The sequence below is a fragment of the Camelus bactrianus genome, chromosome 6 (genome assembly GCF_048773025.1).
Source record: "Camelus bactrianus isolate YW-2024 breed Bactrian camel chromosome 6, ASM4877302v1, whole genome shotgun sequence".
In the NCBI taxonomy this organism is placed as follows: Eukaryota; Metazoa; Chordata; class Mammalia; order Artiodactyla; family Camelidae; genus Camelus; species Camelus bactrianus.
This window is the reverse complement of record NC_133544.1, coordinates 75512162-75539052: the sequence shown is the minus strand read 5'-3', so window position 1 is coordinate 75539052 and position 26891 is coordinate 75512162. Positions and strand designations below refer to the sequence as shown.

General features: G+C 52.0%; 2 protein-coding genes and 1 non-coding gene across 7 annotated transcripts in view; 2 read left to right on the top strand and 1 right to left on the bottom strand.

The window, feature by feature from the left end:
• The first annotated feature begins 5 nt into the window (after positions 1 to 5).
• On the top strand, positions 6 to 25933 carry SHF (Src homology 2 domain containing F). Of its 5 annotated transcripts, none has more exons than XM_074366044.1 (7): positions 6 to 451; positions 15880 to 16021; positions 18234 to 18440; positions 19872 to 20012; positions 21292 to 21463; positions 21609 to 21728; positions 25144 to 25933. In XM_074366044.1, exons 2-7 carry the CDS (start codon positions 15988 to 15990, stop codon positions 25328 to 25330), a joined length of 861 nt encoding a protein of 286 aa, XP_074222145.1. In that variant the 5' UTR covers positions 6 to 451; positions 15880 to 15987; the 3' UTR covers positions 25331 to 25933. The 5 variants fall into 5 exon arrangements, with proteins under 5 accessions (XP_074222145.1, XP_045380282.2, XP_045380279.2 ...); XM_045524323.2 differs by lacking the exon at positions 6 to 451 and adding an exon at positions 6532 to 7069; XM_010965260.3 differs by lacking the exons at positions 6 to 451; positions 19872 to 20012 and adding an exon at positions 6536 to 7069.
• On the top strand, positions 1518 to 1589 carry TRNAH-GUG (transfer RNA histidin (anticodon GUG)). Its single transcript has one exon. It is a non-coding gene; the product is annotated as a tRNA-His (tRNA).
• Positions 22737 to 26891, bottom strand: part of DUOX1 (dual oxidase 1) — a 36269-nt gene continuing 32114 nt past the window's right edge. The window contains exon 35 of the mRNA XM_074366041.1: positions 22737 to 24555. The gene's annotated coding sequence lies outside the window, so the exon portion shown is untranslated. The remainder of the gene's footprint in view (positions 24556 to 26891) is intronic.

The window sequence follows — 26891 nt, the reverse complement described above, 5'->3', positions numbered from 1 at the left end:
GTGGGAACAATGGCACGGCATGGGACCTAGGTTTTATCGCTCTCCTCCATTTTTTTTTTTTTTTTTTTTTTTTACCGTATCAGATTCTAATAACATTCTTAAAAAGGATCTCAATTCTCTTACAACAGTTGAAAACTATGTTTACGCCAGTTCTGACTAAATTGGACTTCGGAAAAATAGACTTTCGGTTACACTGGGCTACGCGCATTACCATTCTTGGGGACAAAGCACAGAACACTCAGAGGGCTAAGTGTTGCAACTGACATACGTACAAATTTCTATGGCAGCACTGGAAACCGACTCCCAATAAAAGGAGGCGAAGTCTTCGCAGAGGAGGCGACATTTGAAGCACTACTTAAAAGCAGAAAGGGAATCTGTCAAGCAGCCGGGATAATCTCGTGTGCTAAGGTTTAAAGGAGGTCTCGAAAAGAAACTGGCATCATTCCTCTTCGTAAGTCTTCTCTCTTCCCCATCCCCATGACGCCCAAAGGCCGGGGCCTGACAGTAGGCGCTTCTTAGGGACCTGTTGAATGAATGAAAACAAGTAATTTGGGAATGGGAAACGACACTGAGGAAGGGCCACAAGTTGATCTGGAAAAGGTAGACAAATTTTCTACAGCCTAGGGGGTGGCAGTGAGAGGTGGAGGAGTGAGAGGATTCTGTTCGTGTTTACCAAGATCCCTCTGGCGGCTCTGCAAGTGGGTAGGTGGGGTGGGGCGAGTAATTAGAACAGAAGACACTGGAGAGACGGGTGGTCTCTCTGGATACTTGTTAGGACGAGTGGCACGTTCTCAAGTCTAGCAAAAAGCCACTGCCTACTGTGAATTCAGCCTGGTTCTAGGTGCCCTGGGGACGGGGGCACGTGTGGACAAGAAGAAAAACCGGACCTGGTCCCAGCTGCGCCCAGGGGCACAACGGAGGTGGGCACCGGGTCTGGCGGGAGCATTGCAGAGGGAGGAGTCAGGGTCCTTGGGAGAGTAAGAGGAAGGAAGTTGGTGTTGGAGGGTAGGGGAACGGCAGGATAAGATAGATATGTTCATTGAGTCCAGTTCTGGAGGCATCCACACTCTCTGCAGAGGCGGCACTGGGTCACTCCTGGGAAAATCAGCAGGGAGGCAAAGCCTTGAGGAGCGCCCCCTGCAGGTCTGGGGTCGCTGGAAGGGTCTCTCCGGCGCAGGAGAGATGGGCGTCCTCCAAAGAATGAGAGTTACATATCTTGTGAACACTCTGATCTCCGGCCATTCCCGTCCCTGGATGCCCAAGGGGTCCTCCTTAAACTCCCACCTCACCATGGTACCACCCTTTCCCACTGCATCATCACCTCCCGCGGCTAATGGGCCAAAATTGGAGAATCGGAGCAATTGGCAGGAAATCAATGCGCCTGCGCGTTCTCAGACTCGGCCTTAGGCGGGAACCCCGCCCCATAGGTGGACCTTTTGGTGACGTGCAGAATGGGGAGGCCTATAACTGTTGAAGAGGACAATCAGAAGGCCATCCCTACAGGTCCCCGGTAGCTCGCCGTGATCGTATAGTGGTTAGTACTCTGCGTTGTGGCCGCAGCAACCTCGGTTCGAATCCGAGTCACGGCATTGTGGGAACAATGGCACGGCAAGGGGCTTGTCTTTTCAAGTTTCTTTTTTCCCAGCCCATAACATTTTGTATAAATTATAATTCATCTTCTTGGAATGAACCGCCACATCTTTCAGCTTTCAAAACTGAGCCACCCCTACTATCGCCACGTTCAGTGATTTTCATTTAAATTCCTCAATACGACTCCAGATCAAACAGTTGTAACCCCTTTGCTTCTGAAATAAACCGAAAATCAGTGTCTAAATCATTCTCCTACACCAGCAAAATAGCGCCCCTGTGACTTGTGATTTTTTTCCCTTTTCATATATTGTCAGAAAAAAATGGTTTGTTCATTTTAAAATAGAGAATATACATGCAAAAATCCAGTGGAAAGTCTCCCTCCCATTCTTCACCCTATCTACCAATTATTGCCTGTTTCCAATATATCTTTCTGTGACAGTCCTTGTATCAACAAATGTGTATATATGTATACAAACATACTCCTCCTTGCTTCTTGCATAATACAGATGTCCTCTTCCCTTCCTGCTCTCCCCGAGAAGTCAGACTGAACTTGAAGTGTTAGATTTGCATTGATAGGCAATCTCGCTCTACAGGGAAGAGTACACATACCCTGAAGGAATCTCCACCCACCTGAGCCTCTCCTTTTTCTCCCCTGGTCCTGGCTCCAGGCTGGGGAGGGTGGGGCACTGTTTGGATTGATAAGGGAAAGGAATTCCTTACTGGGCCAAGAAAAAAAACTTTTAGATGGGAGTCTGAGCTTTGTTAGGAATCAGCCTTATTTTGATTTCACGTTGGAAGGTCAGGGAAGCATCCTAATTTTGGAGTTGGGACTAGACTTGATAGTCCATTTGGAGACCCTCCACTTCCATCTCTTTCTTATTTTATTGTCAGGATCCAACATAAATCACAAACCACTAGAGGTAGAAAATTCAAGTTCATTGAATGTAGAATTGAATCATACTATGTTTGTATGCGTATAACCTTTCCATAAATTTTCGAACAGAGGTTTCTTACAGAGTCCATAAATGAGTGACGTGGCCCAGTTTGCTTTATGGTTACATCTTAGGTTTTATTCTTGCAACACAGAACCATGCTACTTTCATATCAGATAAATAGAAAACTTGGTCCAAATGAAGCTCCATCTACATGTAGAATCTCAAAGAACAGAGTGCATATGTGAGTGTACTGGGATATATTTGTCCTCTCAAGGTTGTGGACAAAGATGGACCAAGACAAGGCTGGAGACAAAAGGCAAGGACCAGACTTAGAAGAAGACAAAACCAGAAGAGATGAGAGCTAGCACAGGACTGGGCAATCAAAGGCAAGCAAACAGAAGTGAGGACACCCCACTCAGTACCCAGTAAGAAAAGTGAGCTCTGAGGACTAGGTGTTGGGACATGCACAAATTTAGAAGGTTAACGGAGGGAGAGAAGGATGTGGCTTGAGAGAAAGGAGAATATTGTCATTTTAAGGAAAGTTTGGGAGAAGTTCTCAAGCACAGAGGAAATCAGCAGACTTAGGTGTTGCAAAAGATAAAAAGGAATGAGACAAAATCACTGGGCTTACCACTTGGAAGTCATTGTTGACTTTTAAAACCTTCCATGAGCGCAACCGGACAATGGGTATCCAGAATCAGAAAAAAAAGTACACTCCTCCCAATAACTTCACTTTTGGGAATCTTGCCAAAGGAAATTAATCCTAAACTTAGAAAAGCTAACCTGATCAAGATGTTTGTTACAGAGTTGTTTACAAGGGAGGAGAATGGAAATAGTCTAAAAGCTCAACAAATAAAATGTTGAACTAAACTAAGGTATGCTCACTTGATGACAGAGTAAATAACCATTTATAAAGTATAAAGTCAATTTTTAAATACTATTTCCAACTAAAAGGGATAAGGTTCCCTTGAAGAAATGACTGATTTCAATGTCATGAAAAACAAACTAGCAAGAAAAAAACGTGGAACTATTTGAGATTTAAAGAAATTAAAGAAACCTAAAAATGCAATGGGGGAAACTTGATAAATCCTGAATCAGGATAAAAAAAATATATATTTATATATATGTACATGTATATATACATACATACACACACACACATATGACTTTGTGGGGAGACTTAATATGGACTGGATCATAGACAAAACTATTATGCTAATGGTCTTATGGCCCTACAGAAGAATTCCCTATTTTTAGGAAATAGCTGCTGAAGTAGAGCTGAAGTGTCATGATATCTGTAACTTGCATCAAATGGTTAAAAAAAAAAAAAAAAGACTGGGAGTTGGAATAGAACAAATGTGGCAAAATGTTAAAAAGTAGTGAATCCAGGTGAAGGATATACAGATTTCCACTGTACTTTGATTTTTTTCATAGGTTTGAAATTTTCTGGAAAAAAAAATAGTTGGAAGAAAATAAAGCTTACATAATAAAAATAGTGAAATTATGGAATGTTAAGTGGAAAAAATAAGGGCATAAAATTATATATATATCACAATTATAGCTATATAAAAATAAGAACAAGAGAAAAGATCTTTATTCATTTCAACATTTATTCAGTTCCCACCACATGACAGACTCTACACTAACTGATGGGAACACCTGGTTCCCCTTCAGAATTCTATGTTGCAATGTTTAACATGCTTAACTGCAAGACCTTGGATCTGGCAAACTCCACCCAAGTCTCAGAGGAGCCTTGCTGTGATGGCCACACTTTGGTACCCTTGGTTTCTAGCAAGTTTCCTGGCACCATGAGGTGTCTCAATAATGCCAATTTCTAGGAGCCCACACTGTGGTAGGGGAGGAAAGTGCATTAACAGACAGTTTAAAGCGAGTAAGTTCATGGTGCGTACATGGTATTACAGCTTTTTAATTATCATTTAAACTCTACCCTTATAATATCCTCCCCCCTCCTCATCTGACTTTATTTCCTATTCTTCCTCACTATGAATCTGCTCCTTTTTCATGGTATGCTAGTTCCCACTTCAATGCCTTCACTCAACCCATGCTGATCTCTGGGCATGGAATAACCTTTCACTCCTTTGCGTCATCTGTCCAAATCCTACGCAGCTCAGGTCTACCCCCTCCATGAAACCTGCTGTTTTCTGTGCAGACTTGATTGATTCCATTCCTCTGAGCTGTCAGCTTAACTCTGTATTTCTTAAACATCTGTGGCTTCCTTTGACACCTACCATTGTAAGCATTTCACAGTTTTCAAATACTGTTCATATCCATCATTTCCCCTAATCCTCACAGGACAAACATCATGCCCTTTGCAGATATAAGACAAGTGAGGATCAGTGGCATTGAGTCCCTCACCACTGATCCACAGAGATTTGGCTAGTGCACACAACTGTTAGACTCCTGAGTCAGACATCTGGTGATTGAGTAGACCCTCCAATATGGATGAACTGGACCACTCTTCTAGTATTTCTTATCTCCATGTCCAGCTTTGCTTTGTTAGTCAATGCTTAAGACTGCATGTTTTTACAATATACACATGTTATTTTCTCTATTAGACTTCATGAAGCCAGGCACAATATCAGATATTTCAGTATCTCCTACAGTCCTGCTACTCAAAGTGTGGTGGGGGGAACCAGTTGCATCTGTATCACCTGGGAGCCTGTTCCAACTACAGTTTGGGACTCTATCCCAGCTAGAGCTACAGAAACAGAAACTGCAGTTTTACAAGTTCCAGAGATTCGTGTTCACATTAAAGTGTGGAAAGCACTGTCCTGTAACACCAACTAGAATATACACAAACCAGAAACCACAAATATTTTGAGACCTGAGGCCCTGGGAATCCTAAGGGATTCTCTGTTTTGCCATCACATCCTACTGTACTCCAGCTGTGAGCCCCCTTCCCTTCGGGGCCTCTCATGGCTCTTTGCTCCCTCACAAGGCAGATTTGAGCCTAAGAGTGAGGGAGACACTGAGGCAGTGCCCTGGGGGGATGTTGCTGAGCTTGAAGCCACTACTTTTCTACCAGAGTCAAAAGCTAATGTTGGTGTCAGCTTCAGGGCTACAACATTTCTAGGGAGATATTGGCTTTATTTCTAAGACAAAAATACCTATTGCTTGAGCATCTGAGCCTCTAGAGGATAAGGGGTTTGTGATAGACAACGCTGGAACTGTTTCTAGACTTGATTTATTGACTTGTCTGTTTCTATTTTGTCACTAATCTGATTGACAATGAAACCGAGGAAATGACTTGAAGGGATTTCTGTGTGTATGCGCGCTGCTATCAAGGGCCAGGTGGACCTGTTTGGAGCGGGTACGCCCGTGGGTGGGAGGCGTTTGTGTAAGGGCTGTTTGTATGTGAGGAGGGCGTGTGTGGAAACCACACGGGGAGAAGTGGGTGCCTCTAGGGAGCTGATTGTCTGTGATGTGAGATGTGTCTGCCTGTGGTGGGATCGAGTATATGCGATGGGAGCAGTTGGATGGGAGCAGGTAGGTGGGGCTCCCACTGTAGCACGCGGGAGGGGGTATTTACAGAAACATCTTACAGAACAGCCCCTCTCGCGCCCCCATCCCAATTTTTCCTTTTAGGATATAATTTCCTAGGTAGGAGGCCTTGGGGGAGGGAAAAGGAGGGGTGGAGGGCTTCAAAGGACCAGGAACCCAGGAGCCTAAGGGCTCCTCTCTCGGCGTCGCGCGCGAGGTCGGAGCCCGGGAGGGGGAACAAACGTGGACAGGTGCGCCCCCACAGAGGCACGCGTGGCGACACGTGGAGCATTCATCCTCAGTCCGGGAATTGCATACCCTGCCCTGGTGTCGCCACTTCACTTTTTTGTCTGTCCATACTGGCTGGAAGCCTGCGCCCCGTCTTTTCGGTGGGGCCGGGGGAGGTCGACCCCGTTAGGTAGCGGAACCCCGCCCCTCCCTTGTTACTGACGAGCCCCGCCCTCTCCCGCCGCCCGGCGGAGCTCCGCCCCCTCCCCGCCCCCCGCCCGGCCACAGCGCTCCCCTAGCTCAGTCTGGTTGGCCCCATGTTACTGAGCGGAGCTCCTCCGGCCGGCTCCGGCCCGGGGCCGAGGGCGCAGGGGAGCGCTGGAGGCGGCCCGGGGGGATCGCGCAGGGGTGCTGGGGGTGCAGGAGCCAGCCCAGGAGGGGGCGGCAGCGGCGGAGTGGCCAAGTGGCTCCGGGAGCACCTGGGCTTCCGCGGGGGGGGCGGCGGCGGAGGTGGGGGCAAGCCGGCGCCCCCGGAGCCGGACTACCGCGCCCCCGCACCCTCTCCGGCCGCGCCCCCCGCGCCCCCCCCGGACATCGTGGCCGCCTACCGACTGCAGAGGGAGCGCGACTTCGAAGACCCCTACTCCGGAGGGCCGTCCGGTTCCGCTGCACTAGCCACCCCAGCTGTCCCCGGCCCCACGCCGCCCCCGCGCCACGGCTCGCCTCCCCACCGCCTTATTCGGGTCGAGACCCCTGGTCCCCCAGCGCCCCCTGCGGAGGAGCGGATATCTGGAGCCCCCGCTAGCAGCGACAGGGTGAGTGCCACGCCGGGCGGGGGTGGCTAGGAGAGGTGGTCTGCGGTCTGGGGCTTTCAAGAAGAGGGACAAAGGTGGCCTGGCCCTGGCCGGGCCCCTCGGTGTCACGGTTCCTGGTGGACACGATCTTAGTCCCTGACCTCTGGGCTCAGAGCCTTCTTCCACCTTTGTTCCGATTCTCGACCTTCTAATCTGAGACATGTGCCCCGAACTCTGCCTCTATCCCCTGTAATCGCCCCAAACTAGTGACCCTCCCCATCCCAGGCTCTCCTCTCATAGCAGCTCCTGGAGCCCTAATCAAGGAGCCTTTTTCTAACGGGATTTGAACCCCACTTCTCCCCATTTTATGGCCTTTCTGCCCTCTGGAAGCAGAAGCTCACTGCCCTTTGATCTCTGACCCCCTCTCCACCGGGACAGAACCAGCACAAAGCTCCATTCCTCCAGTTAAGAGAGCCCAAGCATCCTTGCTGGTGCTGAAGTCCCAGGAAGGAGGTAAGGCTGGGTTTCATCCTATGGACACAGCAAGAGCTGGCCTTTGCCTTACCCCGTGGGACTTGAGCCGGGTGGACTGTTGTTCTCAGGAGGCAGGAACAGGCAGTATGCAGCTCTTCACCAAGGATGCTGACCGCTGAGGTCTAGGCAGGCCCACTCCTGCATTCCTTCCCTTGTTCCCCCAGATATGAGGACAGTCAGTGCTCAGAACCTGTTGCCCAGAAGGGGCTAAGCAGCTGAGCCCACCTCTCCTCTCCTTTTGGCCTCTTCCTCCCCAGGTCCATTCTGAGGATTGCTAGAGCTTTTTGTGGATCTTCAGGCTTGGGGTAGAGAAGAGGGCTGGGCGTTCACTGTTTCTGAGAACATTCACTGTGTCTCACAGGCCCCTGGTAGAGAAGCCACTCCTTACCCAACCCCAATGTGGCCTTATTCCTCCCTGACAGCTAAAGGCCATCCTCAGGTCCTTCTAGCCCTAAATTCTAAGACGATAACTTTGTGGGCTGCCCTGGCTCTGCTGTCTCTCTTAACTTACCCCTGGGAGCTCTGCTCTGGGGCTTACTCCCCTCTCCTCAGCAGAGAACACAGTTGTATTTGATTGGAGAGCAAAGTTGTTATCTGAGTCCATTGGCTCCAGGGTTGAGGCTTTCAGCCCAGAGAGCGCTGCTGTTCTACCCGATTTCCTGGGTAAGAGAGATGCATCAGGGTCAGAGCAGAAGCCTCAGGAATGTGAATTATTTTCCCTCTAGTTCCTGCCGTGGGGCATGGCTGCCCATCCTGGGCCAGGATCCTTAGCCTGCAGAAGGAGGCTGTGCTTTCTTCACATGTCCTTAGGTTCCTCTCCTTTCTAATTGTTCCCTGCTGTTGGGTGATATGATGGTGGGGGTGGTAGTGAGGCAGAGGGAGCATTAGGCCTTGTTCTTACTATTAACCCATTAGTCTCCTCCTCCCTGACCACTGCCTGTTGGCATGTGGGCCTGAGCTGTCCCTGGCTTTTTTCCTCTCTGCATTGTTTTGGAATGGCATAACTGGCTGCCCACCAAGCCATGGGCTCCTCCAGGACAGGGACTGTGTCCTCCTCATGTCATGTCTCTCAAGTGCCTGACACTTGTAAAGAGGGGTGGTGCACAAATATGTCCTGAATGGTGACCATCCATTGCCAGGGTGACCTGAGGGTCAGGGACTTTTCCAACTACAGTTCCCCTTGGACATTTCCCCACAGAGACCCCCAAGGAAGGGGCTGTGCCCACACAACCATGTGGAAACTGACAGCCTCTTCTTACCGAGGGCATCCGTGCCTCATCCTGGGTCAGCTCTGTGATCTGTGGGCTGCTCAGACCTTGGAGGCTAAGAGGTATCTGACTCCTTTGTCAGCTGCAAGGACAGGAATGAAATCCAGCAGGACTTCCTAGGAGCCACACTATCTGTGGTTTCATGGTGTGTGAGAAGGACCCAGGATGCCATCTGAGCTGGCCCCAGAATTAGGAATGCTGACCTGGGGCCTCCCACCATTCAGAGAGAGGAGCTCCACCTCCTCAGGAGCAGAGTTTGGGGAAATCTTCTGAGGAAGAGCCCTGACTAGATGCCTGAGCCCCTTACCCTAAACCCAAGTGTTGGCACATACCTGCAGAGCTTATAGAGTTGTCCTTCTGGACGGTGAGCTGGCCCAGTGCCCGAGGCCCTGCTGAGCTCGTGTTTCTGTTCTGTGTGGCTGCTGTTTCCCTAGTCTAGGTTCCCTCTCTCTTAGCCCTGGAGATCCTCTTGGCTTGCTGCTTTTGGGTCACTTCCTAAAGCAAGATGAGGCTGGGGATCAGGGTGTGCCTTGAGCTGGCCCAGTTCTCTTCCTGCAGCCAAGTGGCTCTTGCTGGGTGGGTCAGAACTCTCTGAGAGGGGTTGGATCTTGAGGTTAGATGAAATGGGTGGAAATGCATCTGTGATGAGCCAGGGCGATTGAGGGGACATGAGCCCAGTGAATGTGGGTGCAGGAGAAATAGGCCTTCAGACAGGACCCTGAGGGGCCCAGGGAGGGGGCTCAGGGCCATTAGCCTTCTCCCTATCCACAGCAAGACCCATGGATGCAGTTGGCAGGGGTGCCAGGGTGGCCATCTGGGCAGGCCTGGCAGGGCAGGTGTGGGAGCAGTAGGAGCCATGCCCTGCACGGGGCAGGCAGAGCCTCACCATCTGGCCTCAGGAAGACTCCCTCGTGGTGCTGGACCCTGTCCGGCCACCAGGCCATGCTCTGGCAGAGGGGCTGGATTGCTGCGCCTTCCCTTGCTTCGCTCCCTTTTCTCAGACCTTCAACAGGGAAAACCTGGTCTAATTAGAAAAGGGGGATGGGATGGGAAAGGGGCCCTGATTAGATGAAGCTCTGAGCTGCCTGTGACCATCTGCAGTGTGTCCTTTGCCTCCATCATGCCAAGATACGGGTGTGTGTGTGTGTGTGAGAGAGAGAGAGAGAGAGAGAGAGAGAGACAGAGACAGAGAAGTGCCGTGAACAATAAGACAGTCAGGCGCCTTGTATGAATTGAAAGTAGAGCTCTTGTTCTTAGCTCATGGAGGGGCTTCTGGGGTTCATGAACCTCCAGAGATTGTGTGCAGATATTTGGGTGCCTGAGTATTTTTCTGGGAAAAGGCTCACAGCTCTCAGATTTTCATTGGTGTTCATAGGGCCCAAAATATTAAGAACTTTAAAGAATAGATTCTGTATCTCATAGATGGTATTCATACAGACTTAGATCCTTCAGGCCCAAATTTGGAAACAAGTGAGCAGACAGGAAGAGGAAAGTAAAGGATACATTCAGGGCATCCAAAGTCGAACCAGACATGTCTGCCTTGGGGTTAGGCGGGCAGATGGGGGGCCTCCCTTAGCCAGTGTTCATTGAGTGTTTGTGCACCATTAAGTGACACATTAAGTGAAAGGGACTCACCACCTAGAGACCTGGTTCTTGCCTTTTGTGAGTTTGTTTGCTTATTTGCTTTAATTTTGTTTGTTAAGGCTTCCACAGAGTCTGGGGGTCTGATCTGTTTATCTCACACATGTCTTCATGTCCTCTGATGGAGATGGAGGAAAAGAGGGGGATCCAGGTCAAGGGACCTCTGTGGACTTGTTAGACCTCTGAACCCTTTATGGCCCAGGCTGGCTGTCTGTGCTGCTGTTTATGCCGCCACCATTGGTCCTTCAAGGAGGGCCAAGGTCTGCGGCTACTGGGGAGGAGCGAGGCAGGCCTGTCCCCTCTGTCCCCTGCCGCCTCCTCACACCGCGGCACTCGCTCCCTCTGGAAGACATCTGTGGCTTGTTGGCTTGGCCAGTGACTCAGTGACACCACAGCCCTGGTGCTCCATCCGTTAGGAGCCAGGAACAGCTGGGACCCTGTGACTGTGGATGGGTGCAGCTGGCTGGGGCCCAGGGCTTTGGTGGGGTACCTGCAGCCTCCTCCAGTTGCCCTCCCCACAGAACGCACGTGATACTATGTGAGAGCAGAGGCGGGGCCCACATCCTGCCTGCAGCGGGTCTGGGGTCCAGCCACGCGGCTTCTCAGCACCTTAAGGTGTTTCACTCTTTTGGAGCTTTGTGTCTGTCACTGTGAGCTCCTGAAAGATTCAAGAATTTGTTCTTTTTGTATTTAATAATATAATCGTGGACATTTACTGAGCCTCTACCTTGTGTCTAGTACCATTTGAAGCAGCTCATATGCGTTAGACCAGTTGATTCTTAAAACAGCCCTATGAGGAAAAGTCTTATTATTCCAGCATTACAGATACGGACACTGAAGCACAGGAATGTTGAGTCACGCTTGCGTGGTTTCACAGCTAGTAAGTAGGAGGACTGAGGTTCCCAGCTGGGCAGCCTGGCTCCAGACTAGCTGCCAGCATCGTGCATAGGACCTTTGCACCTGCTAAGAGGAACCCCACAGAGAGGAAGTGTCCACTGAGTACTTGCTAATGAACAAGGGGAAGGAGACTCTTAAAGAAGGAATGAGGCTTGCATTCTGTGCTGAGCTCACCATTTTCTGAATGCTGAAGGCCAGCACTTGCCTCCCAATCACAAAGTGGCCACGGATGTACCTTATAAGGGTCTTAAAAGGGTTGGTGGCATCGATTGCATATCTGTGATGTTCGAGTGTTTTACAAGCATAGCATTGCTTTGTAATTAGAAAAGGATAATAATAACAAATTTGTTTCATGTGAAGCAGTTTCCCTGGCAGATAAAATTGGGAAAGGCATTCCAGTAAGTGGGAACAGGAGATGCAAAAAGTTCATTCTTGGGGAAGGTAAATAATACACCATTTCCCAAACTGGCAGACTCTCCAAGGAAGAGGGATTTTGTGGTTAAATACTTTGGAGAAATGCTGAATTAAACAAAATTAGATGTATTCTTTTGGCTGCAGGACTTCTCAGAGCCTTAACATGCTAAAGTATATTTTAAATCTACAAGTAGAGGAGAGAAGGTATTACATTTCCCAGTTTTTCTTGAAAATCTATGACAAGGCACTGTCAGGAGACCTGAGTCCCTGTCTTTATTGTCTCTGCTGCTGCAAGCTGTGCACCCTGGACCAGCACCTAAACTCTGGAGTTTAATGCCCGAGTAGAAGAGATTATCACTAAGGTGAACGTTCATCGAGCACTGACTCCATGCCAGCCTCTGGGCCAAGGACTTTTTACATTTATTGTCCTCTTCCCAATCCTGGGAGGTGGATACCAATACCATCCCCATTCTGCAGATTAAAAAACCAGAGGCTTCCAGACGTCAAATGTAAACTAAAGAAATGGAGAAAAGGGGCAGTAGTAGACTCTGGGGACCTTGCAGAGCCAAAATCCTGTGACATGTGTCCCCCTTGCTCCCCTGGCCTTGAAAACCCCTTGGGTGGGGTCAGGAACTCAGGGCCCAGCTGCAGAGTGGAAGGTCCAACCAGATGGTAGGCCTGCCGGCTACCTCAGGAGAGGCTTGTGCAGGAAGGAAAGTCAAAGCATGACAGCTGCTTTGGGAGGGGCACTGCCCGATTGAACTGGCGCAGGAGCAGGGTCCTGGAGGCACCCTGCTGGGTGGCAGGAGGGGAGAAGATCTGGTTGGCAGGAGGTGTGGGAGCCAGGGGGCTCTCTAGGCAGCAGCTACCCACCTGCTAGTTTGGAAATATTTCAGTGTTCCACCAGCGTTCTGAGTACCAGAGGGTTTGCTTAAATATCAGCCCTGGCTTTAGGTGCCTTCCCTGCCTGTTCCTTTCTTCTGCCCTTGAGCCAGAGGCTTTGATCCCCATCAAATGTCAATTCTCCTGACAGGCTGCTCCTACAGCCCCTACTGGTCATTTAGAGTTAGGATGAACGGGGATCTGAGAGTCTGTGTCACTTCAGAAGATGGAGTCTGGGGAGAAGGAGGCTTTTCCAGCAGCCGGTAAATGTGCATTGAGCACCTACTGTGTGCCAGGCCCTGTGATGGATGCAGTTTACAGCAGTGAGCACATCAGAGCTGGGTAGAGGGCCCCTAAACCAAGTAAATCATGGTGGAGTGAAGGTGTCAGAAGCCTACAGGGGCAGCTTCCCTGCGCTGAACACGTTTGCCACCTCATGTGACCTAGAAGTCACTGGGACAGCAGGCCTGGTCTCTTGACAGGGTCCTCTATGTCCAAGGCAGGTGTCTATCCTGCCAGCCTTCCAGCAGGCGTCTGCTGCTGCTCCTGATCTGGCCCAGTGGGTGGCTCCTCTGAGCGCCCCAGCCCAGGGCGGGGGCCAGGGCTTACTGGAGCAGGGTGTGGAGCCAGGAACGGAACAGAGGAACCATTGAGCTGCCCACAGAGCTGCCACCTGGGTGCCCACGGGCCCTGTGGGCTGGCGCTGGAGATGCCCATGCTGGCCTGGGAGGGGTCGCAGCTCCTGGCACTGGCCTAGGACTTCAGTGGGAAAGGTGCTGCCTGCAGCTCTGACCGGGCTTGGTAAGGGAAGGAGTTGGGGCCTCTGTGGAGCTGGCTAGGGAGAGATTCGGGCCAGGTGCTTCTGCTCACTAAGCAGCTTCCGGGGACTCAAATCCCCTGTGTGCCCCCCCACCCCACCCAGATTCATGCTTCCTCCTTCTGAATGAACAAGGAAAAGTGTTTCCTTTGTCCATTCTTCCTTCCTGTTTCATGTGAACTGAGTTAATAAATACTTACTGGGCACTTTTAGGCATTGGGAATTTAGCAGTAAAGATGGTTCTTGCCCTCAGGAAGTTCACAGTCTGCAGGAAGACAGATAATAAAACAAGTGGTCACTACACATTGTGATGATAGCCCAGTACAGAAGCCCTAACCAGGCCTGGGGGATAGAATAAAAGGCTTTTTGAGGAAAAATAGTCCGATCCAGGCAGAGGGAAAGCCTTTGAGGTAAGAAAGTGATTATAGAGCTTTCAGGTAACAAAGTGACCCAGGGTGGGTAGAGAGAGACCAGGGAAGAAACTGGAATGTTTAAATCCCTTTAACTTTGACTTTTTCTGTAGGCAGTGGAGAGCCATTGTGAAGTTTAAGGACAGCAGGTTTGGTAATTCGGTTATTGTTGAGTAGCTGCCACCTGTGAGTGTGAGGCTGGCTGTCAGCTGGGATGGGTACCCAGTGAGCTGGCTCCAGCGCCCCTTGGTCAAGTGAGTGGAATTGTGGGTGCCCACTGTTCTGGAATGAAGCAGCTCGGCAAGTGGTGGGGAGTGGATTTCTTTTCTCTACTTTCTGGAGGAAGGAGGTCTAGGAGTGGAGGGCTCTGGCGAGCTAGGCAGTGATCCAGTAGAAACATTTTCTAGTGCCTTTTGTAAACCAGGTGCTTATTGGAGATGGAGACAAAAATGACGAAGAGCCCCAGGCTAGTGGGTGATCTGGTAGTGGTGATGGGATGATCTGAGGTGGTGGTCTTCTCAGAAGCAGGCAGAGATTCGAGGGAGGTAAAGGAGCTGAGGGTCTTGCATGGAACAAGGTGAAACAAGTGGGAACTGAAGAACTGAAGGATGAGATGGTAGGAGCTGTTGGGACATGCTTCAGAGACTCCTAGAGGGACCTATGGGGGTGCAGAAGGGGTCCCTGAGGTAGGAAGTTTTCTTTCTCCATTTCCACCTTGCTAGAGGTCCCAGGTCCTGTAACCCAGGGCAGGGCGGTTACCTCCACAGCCTCCCTGCCCAGCTGGCTCTGATCTGGCCCAGAACCAAAGCCTAGACAGGGATAGGGGAGAGGCAGGAGCAGCCCCTCCCCCACGCTACAGGCCCCAGAGCTACCTCTTGTCAACGCCCGGCAACCCGGTGTGCAGTCTCCCCCCAGCCCAAGGTGCTGGCAGCGTTGGGCAGGCTGGGCTCCATTTCTGCCTCTGCAGGTCCCCCCCAAGCCAGTGCCCAGCTTCCAAAAAGACTCTATTGTCCTCAGCTGCACCCCACCCCGAGTACCTTGCACTCCTCTGCAGGGTGTGCAGCTTGCGGTTCACACTGCCTTGGCTGGGAGTGGGGAGACGGAAGGGTGGCCATGAGCCACTTGCGTGGGAGAAAGAGGTAGTGTGGGATGGGGAGGGCCAAGGCCAGGCCCTTCCTGTTCCTGTCCTCCGAGAGCCCTGGGGATTTCAGCCCACAGAGCCCAAACCCTAGCTTTCTCAGGGCTGTCCTAAGGTTGTCTCTCTCCCAGGACAGCCAAGATGCCCAATAGTGACAGGTTAGCAGCATGATTTTGCACAAAGGGCACAGGTCCCATCCTGGTTCCTCCACTTATGTGGGGCAGACTTGGGCATGTTGTTCTCTACCTGCCCTGAGCCTCCATTTCCTTAAAACAGGGGTAATAATACCCACATGGCATTGTGATGGATGTTTTGAGGATAAACCAGCGAACTGTAGCATCAAGTCAGTACTCAGCCTTTCCTTCCTTGATGGTCAGCAAATATTTGTTCAGCATCTGGGAACACAATGGTAGGCATGGACCAAGCTAATCCCCCAGTTACCTACTGTTCCTGCTTGCTCTTTGAACTGTTCCAACACCTTTATAACCAGTACTCTGAATTAATTCCCTGTTAAGTCACCTGGTGCAGGCTCTGGTCCTGCCTAGACCCTTACTGAGGCAGGCCTTAAGGCCCAGAGCCTCATCCTGTCCATTTAGCCTAGAGGATGGTTCAGAGGCACAAAATTAACAGAAATTAACAAAAAAGAAAGATGTACTATTCCATTGGCAGCCTAGTGGGGGACCCTTGCAAAGGAAGAGCCAGAGCTTGTGCCCATCCATGCTCCTGGGCAGCATGCCAAGGATTCTTGCCGCCATGAACAGAGCATTTGGAGAGGAGTGGAGATGTCTCTCAGATGTCTGAAGCCTGCTTACCTCACTCTCTTCCCGCAGCTGGCAATCCTAGAAGACTATGCGGATCCATTTGATGTTCAGGAAACTGGTGAAGGCCCAACAGGAGCTTCAGGAGCCCCAGAGAAGGTCCCCGAAAATGATGGCTACATGGAGCCCTATGAGGCCCAAAAGATGATGGCTGGTGAGTGATGGAGTCGTGGTAGGGGCGTTGCTTCCTGAGGCCTGAGTATCTGCAGATCAGGCTCAAGGTCACACAGGTCTAAGGACTGACTCCTCAGTCCCTAGAAAATATGGAGAAAGCCTTTGCCGGATCCCTAGGGAGGGGGGCCATTGCCTTCAAGACAGTCATTTTGGAGAAGGAGCTGGGATTTGTAGTGCCTGAGACCTGAGATGGTAGAGAAGGTCATAACAATGAAAAGTCAGACAATAGAAGCACTGGGGATAGGCAGGGCAAGCTGTGGTGTGGGCTGGGGGTCAATGATCCCAAGAAAAGAATCACTAGCTTTAGGGAAGATGATGGGTTTGAAATGATGGGATATCAAAGTGAAACATCTCTATGGCAACTGGAAACACGTGACTAGAAATGCAGATGCAGTGCACATGATATTGGGCAAGTAGTTCAAGGAGTTAGGACAGGGAGAAATGAATGAGACCTGGCCCTGGGGAACAGAGGTCAAGAAGGATCCAGAGAAAGGGACCAAAAAAGGGTGACCAAAGAGGAGGTAGGGGTGAGTCAGTCTAAGCCAAGGCCCCAAGGCAGGATGAAAGGAGGTTTGTTCAGGGGCAGATAATCATAGTGCTGGGCATACAGGAGAGCTAAGATGAGAGAGGCCAAGAGGGGCAGTGAAGGGCCTCAAAGGCTGGAATGAGGCATTTGGACTTGCTCCAAAAGGGGGAAGGAAACCATTATGGATCCTTGAACAAGAAAGGAACAGGATGAATATGGCATTTTAAGAGGATTACTGAGGCTTTGGTGTACAGAACAGACTAGAAGAACTGGGCATCAGAAAGATGAGTTAGTAGACCATTGTGGAAATTGTTGAGGCTTTAAGGGATCAATAATTAACACCCTTTTCTTCCCCTCTGAGCTTGGAAGTAATAGAGAAATAGGAGTAAGGAAGCAGACAGATGGAGATAGTAATGTCAGCTTTATTACTGATAAAGTTGATTGGAGAACATTACTTAGCTATGAGACCACAATGGGCCTCTTAAAACTTCTCCATAGAATTAAACTTGCCCACTCAGGCTTGGGCAATGAAGGACAGCTATAGGGGCAGGAGAAGAACCAGAATGTTCTCTCTGCAAGTAGGCAGATACAGGAAGGAACTGGCATGTCAGATAAGCTGCTCTCCCTTGCTGGGAGAGGTGGGGGAGAGGGCAGAGAGCAGCAGGGAGTGTTATTCCTTGGAACCCAAGAAATGTGAGTCTGTAGAATGGAGGTTCGCCCTAGCAGTAATCCAGACATGGAGAAATGAGGGTGAATGTCCCTAGGTATTGGTGATGAACACATGGGATTCAGAGAATGAAGGAGGGCCAGGACCAGGGAGAGCAGTGTAGTAGACAGAAATGGAGGAAGTGAGAGGGTGGCTACCACATTTAGATCAGAGGGGTGTGGACCCCTAGGAGGTCCCTGAGTGCCCTGGAATTGTATGTGAAAATTTGCACATTTTTCTGGAGAGTAGCACCATAGCTTTTACCAAATTTTCACCGGGGTCAGTGACCCCCAAAAGAGGATCACAGAATAGACTAGAAGAATTTTGCAGGAAAGTGGTGAGTTTGAAACATCGAAGTGAAATATCTTTATGGCAGTTGGAAATGTATAGATGCAGAGGGTGCCATGAGACTAGGGAGTGAGGGCAGGGAGAAATGAGTAAGACGTGGCCCTGGGGAACAGAGACCAAGAGAGAGGAGATCCAGGGAAAGAAACTGGGGGTGATCAGAGGAGGACAGTCCGTGATAACAACTTGTCAAAGGGGAGAGTTTCAAGGAGGGGGTGGTCAGCAGTATCTGAGCAACAAAGGATTTCCTGATTGTGAAATGACATAACTTGGGACACAAGGAAATAAATGGATCTGGGCAACAAGGAGGAGATGGACCCTGCCTCAGTTTCCTAAATGTGTAAGCCTCAGCACCCCAGCCCCTGCTGGCCATTGCAGGATCTTTTATCTTCTTCCGCTCTGGTGCTTCTCTGCCCCTGCCTCTGCTGGGTGCCATGCTTTTGGAACTCTAAAGGTGTTTTGAGGGCAAGAAACCCTGGATGCGTCCCTCACGTCTGTGGGCTCCCCACAGAGCCGGAGCATCTTCTCCGAAGGCTCATGGCTGGGGAGCACTGCCAGGGAGCTGAGCCTGGCGGCCGGAACTGCTCACCCTTCCCCACTGCCTTGCCCTGGCAGAGATCCGGGGCTCCAAGGAGACGACAGCTCAGCCGTTGCCTCTGTATGACACACCCTATGAGCCAGAGGAGGACGGGGCCAGCCCGGAGGGTGAGGGGGCCTCCTGGCCCCGAGAGTCCCGCCTGCCCGAGGATGACGAGAGGCCCCCTGAGGAGTATGACCAGCCCTGGGAGTGGAAGAAGGAGCGGATTTCCAAAGCCTTTGCAGGTGAGTCCTTGGTGGAGAGGGCATGTCTGCTGGGGCCTCTGAGCAGCTTTCTAGACTCAGGGGAATGGGAGGAGTGGACCACAGGGGCCACGGGAGGCCCAGGAGCTGGGCTCAAGGGAAGTGCAGGTGAGTCTGCACCACGGACAGCAGCAAGTTGGGTAGCGTGGACACAGCGCTGTGTGCAGGGTCAGGGAATGACTCACTGCATCACTACCTTTCAGAAGGCAAGAGACTTGGGCCACTATCATCTTTCCGGAGGTGGTTCATATTTAAAAATAAAGAAATTCCAAACAAAATGATAAAACGTATGGCACATATTAAAAACTTACACTTAACAGAAGAAGGCGTTTAACACTCCAGACAATGAAAACAGCTGTATGTATAATCTTTAGAGAGACTAGCCCTGAATTAGAAGGCTATCTCCCAGTGGTAGCTGTGCCAGACCAGGGGTGACTAGCCCCAAGGGGATTTCTCAGGAGCAGGACCCAGTGGGAAGGGGGAGGTTCTGAGAAATCCCCTTTGCTGAATGGTCAGGTTTCTCTTGTACCAAGCACTCCTGTGTTCATCCCAGGCCCAGAGTCCAACATGGAGAGGGTCTCAGTGGATAGGACAAGAGCCTGAATCCTTGATTCCGTGAGACCATGAAAGACCTAAATTCCATTAGACCTCATTCCACTCCCATGTCCTCCTCCGTCTTCCCCACCCGGGCAGTCAGACTGGGAAACCACAGGTTTCTAATTTGTTTCCTGTAAAGCGTACACCACTGAGGATGGGTCATTTATCTCCAGAAGTCTCCTTGGAGAATCAATACTGTTTGGATTGCTTAATGGGAAAATCTATGCTCGTCATTAGGAAACCTCGTTAGCAGTCCTGCAGCCGCCAGTGGCATCACTCTTCTAATTGTCAAGGCTCAGGATTGAGGGTGTGAGGGGTAAATTTCAATAAAACATCTGCCCCAGTGTCTGAATTTTCCTGACAGCCTATCTCAGTCTCGCTGCCTGTGAGTTCCCATGCTGCAGGCGGAAAGGGGGAAGGGAGGCAAGGTGGGAGGTGCCAGGAGGCTGTAGGGGTGCCTGGATGTGGTGCTGGGAGATGTGGGCAGCTCCTTGTCCCACTTTTCCTCCCTGCCTGGTCCCTTTGGATACTGGAGGCTTGTGTGAGTTCAAACAAAGTATACCGGTAGGGCTGGCAGAGCAAGACTCTGGGTCCTGCTGTTTGCCACCCTGAGCCTCCCACCCTGATGTGGTCAATGTGGCCCCACCCAGCCGTCTGAAAGTCCTGTTCTTCCTCAGAAGCACCCCCTGCCTCTGCTCTGACCCTCTTACTTTCTAGGCTGTCCTGTGTCCTGGCTCTGGGTTTTGGCATCTCAACCTCTGCCTCTCTGTCTCTGTCCCTGTCTGTCTCTCTTCTCCCTGCTGCTACTGGCTCCAGTTGACATTAAGGTCATCAAAGACTTACCTTGGCCTCCACCGGTGGGACAGCTGGACAGCAGCCCCTCCCTGCCTGACGGGGACAGGGACATCTCCGGTCCAGCCTCACCCCTCCCTGAGCCCAGCCTGGAGGACAGCAGCGGTGGGTCCTGTGGGTGCTTCTGGCCAGGGTGACATGTCCTCTCACCCCTCAGGCCTTGTGGGATTGGGTTGGAGGAGTTGAGAAGTGGGGCAGAGTTCAGAGAACCCAGGAGGAATCCCTCTCATACTGGAAGAAGATGGAAGGGGCAAGGTACACATTCCTCCCTCTCCTAAAGGTGTGGGGAAGGTATCTTCAAAGGGAAGCCCCTTCCAAATATCTTTCCCACCATACCATAAAAATCTACTATTTTAAATTCACTTCTTTGGGCAGAGCTTTGCCTGACCAGATCCTTCAGCAATGCCTATAATTCCTGAGGCGGGGGTGATGCCAGCAAAGGAAGTGTCTCATTCCTTAGAGTAAAGGAAAGATCTGATCTTTGCATCTGGTGATTGAAAGACAGTGAAGGCTTGAAGTGCTACAGGGAGAGAAAAAGGCTAAGTGGGGAGAAAAAAGGCACTGAACACTTCATCTACATTCAGTTTTACCCAGAATGGGCAGCCAAGGGTGTGCATGCATCTGTGCAAACAGGGGTGAGCACCTGTTTGTACATTCGTGCCTGAGTGTGAGTGGGTATCTTGTAAATACAGGATGAAGGAGAGTGTCACCTGTGCATGTGTGCTGGTGCCCATGTGGCCCACTGGCTTCAGCCCTCCCTGGGTGGACTCAGCAGTCAGGCCTGCCCTGTCTGGGAGGGCAGAGCTACCTCTGCTGGGCTTCTGTGTTTTGAGGAGGGGAGCCTGTGGGCAGTGACCTTGGGGGCGGGGGAGGGGTGGGCTGGCTGGCGGCTTTGGGCAGGATTAGCCTGTCAGGATGGCACCAAGGGGAATCAGATAATTGTTCTCAGATCGATAAGTCATTTCTACAGAATGGCTTGGCAGGGTGATTTGGAGAACGGTAATGAACTCTGAGGAGGAGAAAGAAACAATATTATCAGCGCTGAAGCCACCCTGAGGGGTATGAAATAAGGGAAGGCAGTCAGCTGCTCCAGAGGGAGAGAAGCTTAAGTGGTTTCTTGTGTTGCTTCTCTCCCCTCCCCTGCCACAGTGTGGGGACTGGGAGGCCCTGTGTGGCACAGGAGGGCTAAGCCCTGCCCCACACCTCCCCCACCAGGAGATGGACCCAGGATACTGTCCCTAGAGCTGGTCAGGCCCAGGAGCATGCTCCACCCTTCCAGAACATTCCTTTGACCCCTTTTGGGAAATGGGGTTGGGGCACTGGCTATTCTATAGGGCTCTACCTCTAGGGTCCTCAGAGCCTGTGACTGATATGTTCCCCACAGCCCAGTTTGAAGGATCTGAGAAGAGCTGCCTGTCACCTGGCCGGGAGGAGAAGGGGCGGCTCCCTCCCCGACTCTCTGCAGGGAACCCCAAGTCAGTCAAGCCCCTAAGCGTGGAGCCCAGCAGTCCCCTGGGGGAGTGGACAGACCCAGCACTGCCTTTGGAAAACCAGGTGTGAGTGTCTGTGTCCAGCTGGGGCCTCTCCCCTCCCTTCCCCCCACCCCCCGGCACTGGCTTGCCTGCAGGGGACACCCAGAATGGGTGGGCTGGACAGTGAGGGACCAGGCAGAGATGTCCTCTTCCTCTCTCTTATCCTCAGCTGGTACCACGGGGCCATCAGTCGAACAGATGCCGAGAACCTGCTCCGGCTGTGCAAGGAGGCCAGCTACCTGGTGCGCAATAGTGAGACCAGCAAGAACGACTTCTCCCTGTCCCTCAAGTGAGTGGGCCAGCCCGCTGGCGGCTCCAGGCAGGATGAGCCTTCAAGGTGTTGCCAAGGGGAATCGGTGGGAGGACAACCAGCAGGACAGGAGGAGACTCCAGTATCTCCCCCATTTCCAGCCAAGCTGGGGAGAACTCATCCCCTGTGAATGTATGCTGACTCTGGGCCAGGCCCTGGGCATCTGGAGAGGTCTGAGGCTCAGCCCCTGCTCCCAAGGAGCTTGGAGTTCATTAAGGGAAACAGTCGAGCTGTAGAGTCCAGCCCAGAAGGGTTTGGTCACTTTCTAGCTTTGTGGCCTGGGGCCCCCTTAACCTCTCTGGGCCTCAGTTTCCTTTCTTATAAAATGGAGGAATAATAATGTCTGCTTTATAGGGGGAGGTTAAATGAAATAAGCACTTAGCATGGTGCTAAGTGCTTAATAAATTATCACTATCATCATTATTAATAGAAATCCAAGATGTTCTAGAAGCACAGGCAAGGAGATAGAACTTTGCCTGTGGGGCTTAACAGGGTAAGATGGAGGCTGGGTCCTGGGAGGGGGTTGGAGCAGTGGACAAAGAGCTGTTCTTGTTCACTGAAGAAGTGGGCAGGAGATCTGGGTGCTAGTGGCGGACAACCGAGCTTTAAAGGGTCCTGGAAGAGGCAGGTCCTCCTCCTCAGCCTTCCACTCTAGGCATAGATATACAGACTAGCACCAGCCTCCCAGGGTCTCCTGGCAGGATGGCCAGTCCTCTCCTTGGCACCCAGGAGTTCTGTCTGGTAGAACCTGCACCCCACGTAGCAGCTTGTCAGAGTGCTGTGTCCATTCACATCCCCCATCGCTACTGGGGCATCTGTACCACTTCCTACCACGTTTCCTAGGGGGCGTCAAGAGTACAGGTATACCCCCACTTCAAACATACCCAATATATGGGAACTAGGGAGTATTACACAGATATGTTTGAGGATAGTTATTTAACTCCCCTAAAAGATAATGGAAAAACACCAGACTATAGTCAGATAACCTGCATTTCGTTCTTGAGTTTAATAAGACTAGTTACATGACCCTGGGCAAATTACTTAACCTCTCTGGGCCTCAGTTTCTCCATTTGCAAAATATGTCAATGAATACCTCTTAGGTTTCTTCCAGCTCTTATGCTCAGGGAGTCTGCAAATTATACAGTCAAAGGAGCATTTAGGGAAAAATCATTTATCAAAAATTTGATTTACATAACTTCAGGAACGTATATTGCTTTAAAAATTATAGTTAAGATTCATAGAGTATCTACTATGTGCCAAGAAGCACCATCTTCAAGCCAACTACTGTCCTACAAAATTGATCTCTTTTTTATAGAAGGCAAATAGATTCAAAGAGGTATGTGACTTGCTCAAAGCCACCAGCTAATAAAGTGCCCAAAGCAGGATCTGAACCCAGTTCAGTCTGACTCCCAGAACCACACCGTTCTATTGCACAGTTCCACCCCTTATTAAGTCTGGAATGGTCCAAAGCCAGGGGAAACATTAGGGGTCTGGCTCCCTGAGCAGAGCAGAGGAGAGCCTGCGCCTTGCCTTAGGCTGGGGAGTGAAAGGGGGAGACAGGCTTGGACGCCACTCCAGCCGGGTTAGACCTGGCTCTGCCAGCATATGTCTGCCAGAGCCACATTTGCATATAAATGGCTTCTCTGAAATACAATTATGGTTTCTCTTCTCTCTGTAATGGAAGGGCTTTCACTGGTAATTAAACAGCTTCTTCCAAAAGCCATGCCAGCCCTGGCCCTGCGGCTCAGCTAGTCCCACCCTGGCTCCCTGAGCGTCAGGCAAAGGTTCTCCTGTGTCCTAACAGACCGTTGGGACTTTGTCCCAGGAGGTCAGTCATCCAGATGGAGGCTGAACTCTCAGCTTCCAACTCAGTTTTCTGGCCACTTGTTGCCCTTTTTGGCCAGGTCTGTCCCTCAGGGAGAAGATAAAATTACAGTTTTCAGAAGAGATAATTCCCCCAAGTGGACCGTGGAGAGGGGACTGTCCCCAAACTGAGAGCACAGGGCCCATGCTGTTGCCTGTAGCCTCCGGCCTGGGTTTTGGCATAGGGCGGGGTTGGGGGGTAGTGACCACTCACTGCCTCCCCTCTCCACTGCCCCAGGGGCTATACATTTTCCTCAGGCCTTTTGCTCTTTTCCCCAGGGCCTGCTTGGTCTCTGTAGCTTCAGCCATTATCTCAGACCTGCAGATGAAGGATACCCCCACACCCTGACACACACCCAGCCCTGGGGCCTCTGGCTGGCTTGCATCTGTATTTGAGGGGGGAGGGAAGAATGGGATTAAGGGCCCTTTTTTCCTTCCCTTCCCTTTCCTCTTTAGTCTCCCCACTCTCCCTGCTTTCTCATCTTTGGGCCTAGGGAAATGGGTCCAGTCAGAGCCCTCTTTGTACCCAGACAGGGGAAGCAAGGGAGAAGGTTTGCCAGCCTCACCTCTCAAGGGTGGGGGCCACACGATGAGGCAGCCCCCTCACCAGTCCCACCTCCTACACCAGCTTCTGAGCCTGCCCTGGTCCCCACGTCAGCTCTGACCAGCAGAAACACTCAGGCTTCAGGGCTCCTCCAAGCATTATTTCCCCCTTGCCTGTTTCTAACCAGGCCTGTGGTAGTTTGGACAGACGTTCTTGCTGGGAGCTGGCCAGAGCTCTGAGCAGCAGGGTCCTTGTCTTGTGGGCTGGGCAGTAATGCTGATTTCCTGGATTGTGGTGGGGAGATGGGAGAGGCAGTGGAGCAAGTCCTCTCTGAGGAAGGGAATGGAGCTGCAGCCTCACCGATGATGTCATCCCAGGCAGAAGAGCTGGACAGATGAGCTGGGGGAATAGCCCAAGGCCCAGTTAGCAAGAGGGTGAAGGGATGTCCCCAGGACAAGGAAGCTGAGTATTCTCAGACTTGAGGGGAATGCCCAGAGCAGCTCACCCCCCTCCTCTAGTCTTTGCAAGAAAGAACCTCAACCAAGATTCCCTTGATTGTTACATCTTTGCACCCACTGTTCTGCCAGGGGTGTCTGTGAGTCACTAGGAGCACCACCACCACAGATGTCCTTCTGCACAGCTCAAGGAGGGGAAGCTAAACTGGCTCTGGCCACATAGGCTGGGGGGCAGGGGTGACTAGGTGAGGGGTGGTGCTGATCGCTCGTTTCCACCTGCACACACCCGGTACACTCACTACACACACATTCTCGGCACACCCAGTGACCTCACCACAAAGCCAATGCCTGCTGCTGCCTACTCCCCAAATCCTCTCCATCCCCTCCCTGCATTCTGGACTGACCTCAACCTTCCCTAGTCACCTCCCGCCCTCAGCTGGCTTGGAACAACCATGTTTGCTGCCAGGGGAGGGGAGGGAAGAGGGGGTACTGGAGAGGGCCCCACTCACCAGGTCTCCCCTCCTCTTCCCAGGAGCAGTCAGGGCTTCATGCATATGAAGCTGTCCCGGACCAAGGAACACAAGTATGTGCTGGGCCAGAACAGCCCACCCTTCAGCAGCGTCCCTGAAATCGTGCACCACTACGCCAGCCGCAAGCTGCCCATTAAGGGGGCCGAGCACATGTCTCTGCTCTACCCCGTGGCCATCCGGACTCTGTAGATGTGAGGCCCAGGCACTGTGACAGATCTGGATCCAGCCCTGTGCCCATCCCCTGGCTGAGGGCTGTGGCCCTTCCCGGGTCTGCAAGATCTCTCGAGCCTTTCTTCCCTTCTCCCTGGGATGGAAGCTGGAGATTCCTTAATTTATTCTAAAGGGGAAGGTCTACTGGGGCCTCGGAGTAAGAGAGGCAGTCTGGAGCTGAGGATAGAGGGATCCTTGGGAAGAAAGGATAGCTCCTGGAGGAAAGGGGCTTCAGAATGATGTCCTGAGGAGTTTAAGATCGATAGTTCCAGCCCCTTTCCGCCCCTAGGGCAGAGGTGGCGACCCCCTACTCCACCACCTTCTTCCCCGTGGTGTGGAGAGGTGGATGCGGGGTGGAGCTGTACGCGGCCGGCGGGGCTGCCCGACCACCTCCGCCCGCCCCCACCCCAAACCCCGGTGGGCTCCTTCCAGAGTGGTGTGGGGCTTCGGGAAAGCAAACCCCTGGGAAGGAGATGGCATGGGGGCGGGGAAGGATGGGAAGGGCCGGAGGGAACTTGTGCAGGCCCCGCGCCGCCCCGGCTACGGGCCAGAGGCAATAAATAAACCCATTCCTGCCAGGCACAGCCGCGTCAGTGCCTCCAGCGCCGCCCCCCGGGCCGACGGGGGAGGGAACAGCAGAGCGAGCACTGATTGTATTTATAAATCAGTTCTGGAGCAGACACAGGCCGGCTGTGAAAAGCACTTTCGAAGCATCAAGTTCCTTCCTTTGACGAGATGTCAAAACATCCCCCGCCGCCGCGCCCACCCCGGCTGGGGGCACCCAGACCCGGCTGGCCGCGCGACGCCCCCTCCCCGCCGCCCCGACGAGCGCCAACTCCCTGAGAGCGCGTCCAGTTTCCTGCCAACAGCCATTTGTCTGGGAGGAGGGGAGCCGCGGAGAGACAAAGGGGCAGCGCGCCAGACGGGAGGGAGCAGGGAGGCACTGCCACGCGGAAGCCGCGCGCCGGCGGAGGCGGGAAAGCTGGCGCGACCGACTGCGTTCCCTTTCCAGAGGAAGCAGAGACTGGCCTCATACCCTTGGACGCACTTCCTCGGAAGGATGGGTACAGCCCCCGAGGCCTGCGGCCAACTGGTCAACCCGAATCTCCCTGGCAGCTGTGGCGCCGTGTCCTTGGCTGAGCCTGGAGGGGTTGTCCGCGCGCGCCCCCTGCTGGCCGTGCCTCTAGCCGCAAGGCCACACCACCGGATCGCCCTGGACCGCGCCCACTGCTGGAACCCGGGAAGGCCTGGGGCCCAGTCCCTGGAAATAACACTGGGCCGCCAGGCAGAGCTGCTGTCAAGCCACCTCAGGCCCGTCCTCCTGCTCCGACGGGCAAGCTGAACAGAAACTCCCGCCAACGACCGGGCAGAACTAACACCTGCGGGAAACGGCTGCCCTGGGAGGCTAGTCTCAGGGCCCCCTCCAGAACCTGAACTTGCACCCCTCAATGTGGTGTGAAGCAGGGGATTTTTGATTTCCTAATCTAGTGGCTGGTTTATCGAAATCGATGATATATAATCTGACAAATGTAAGAATTCT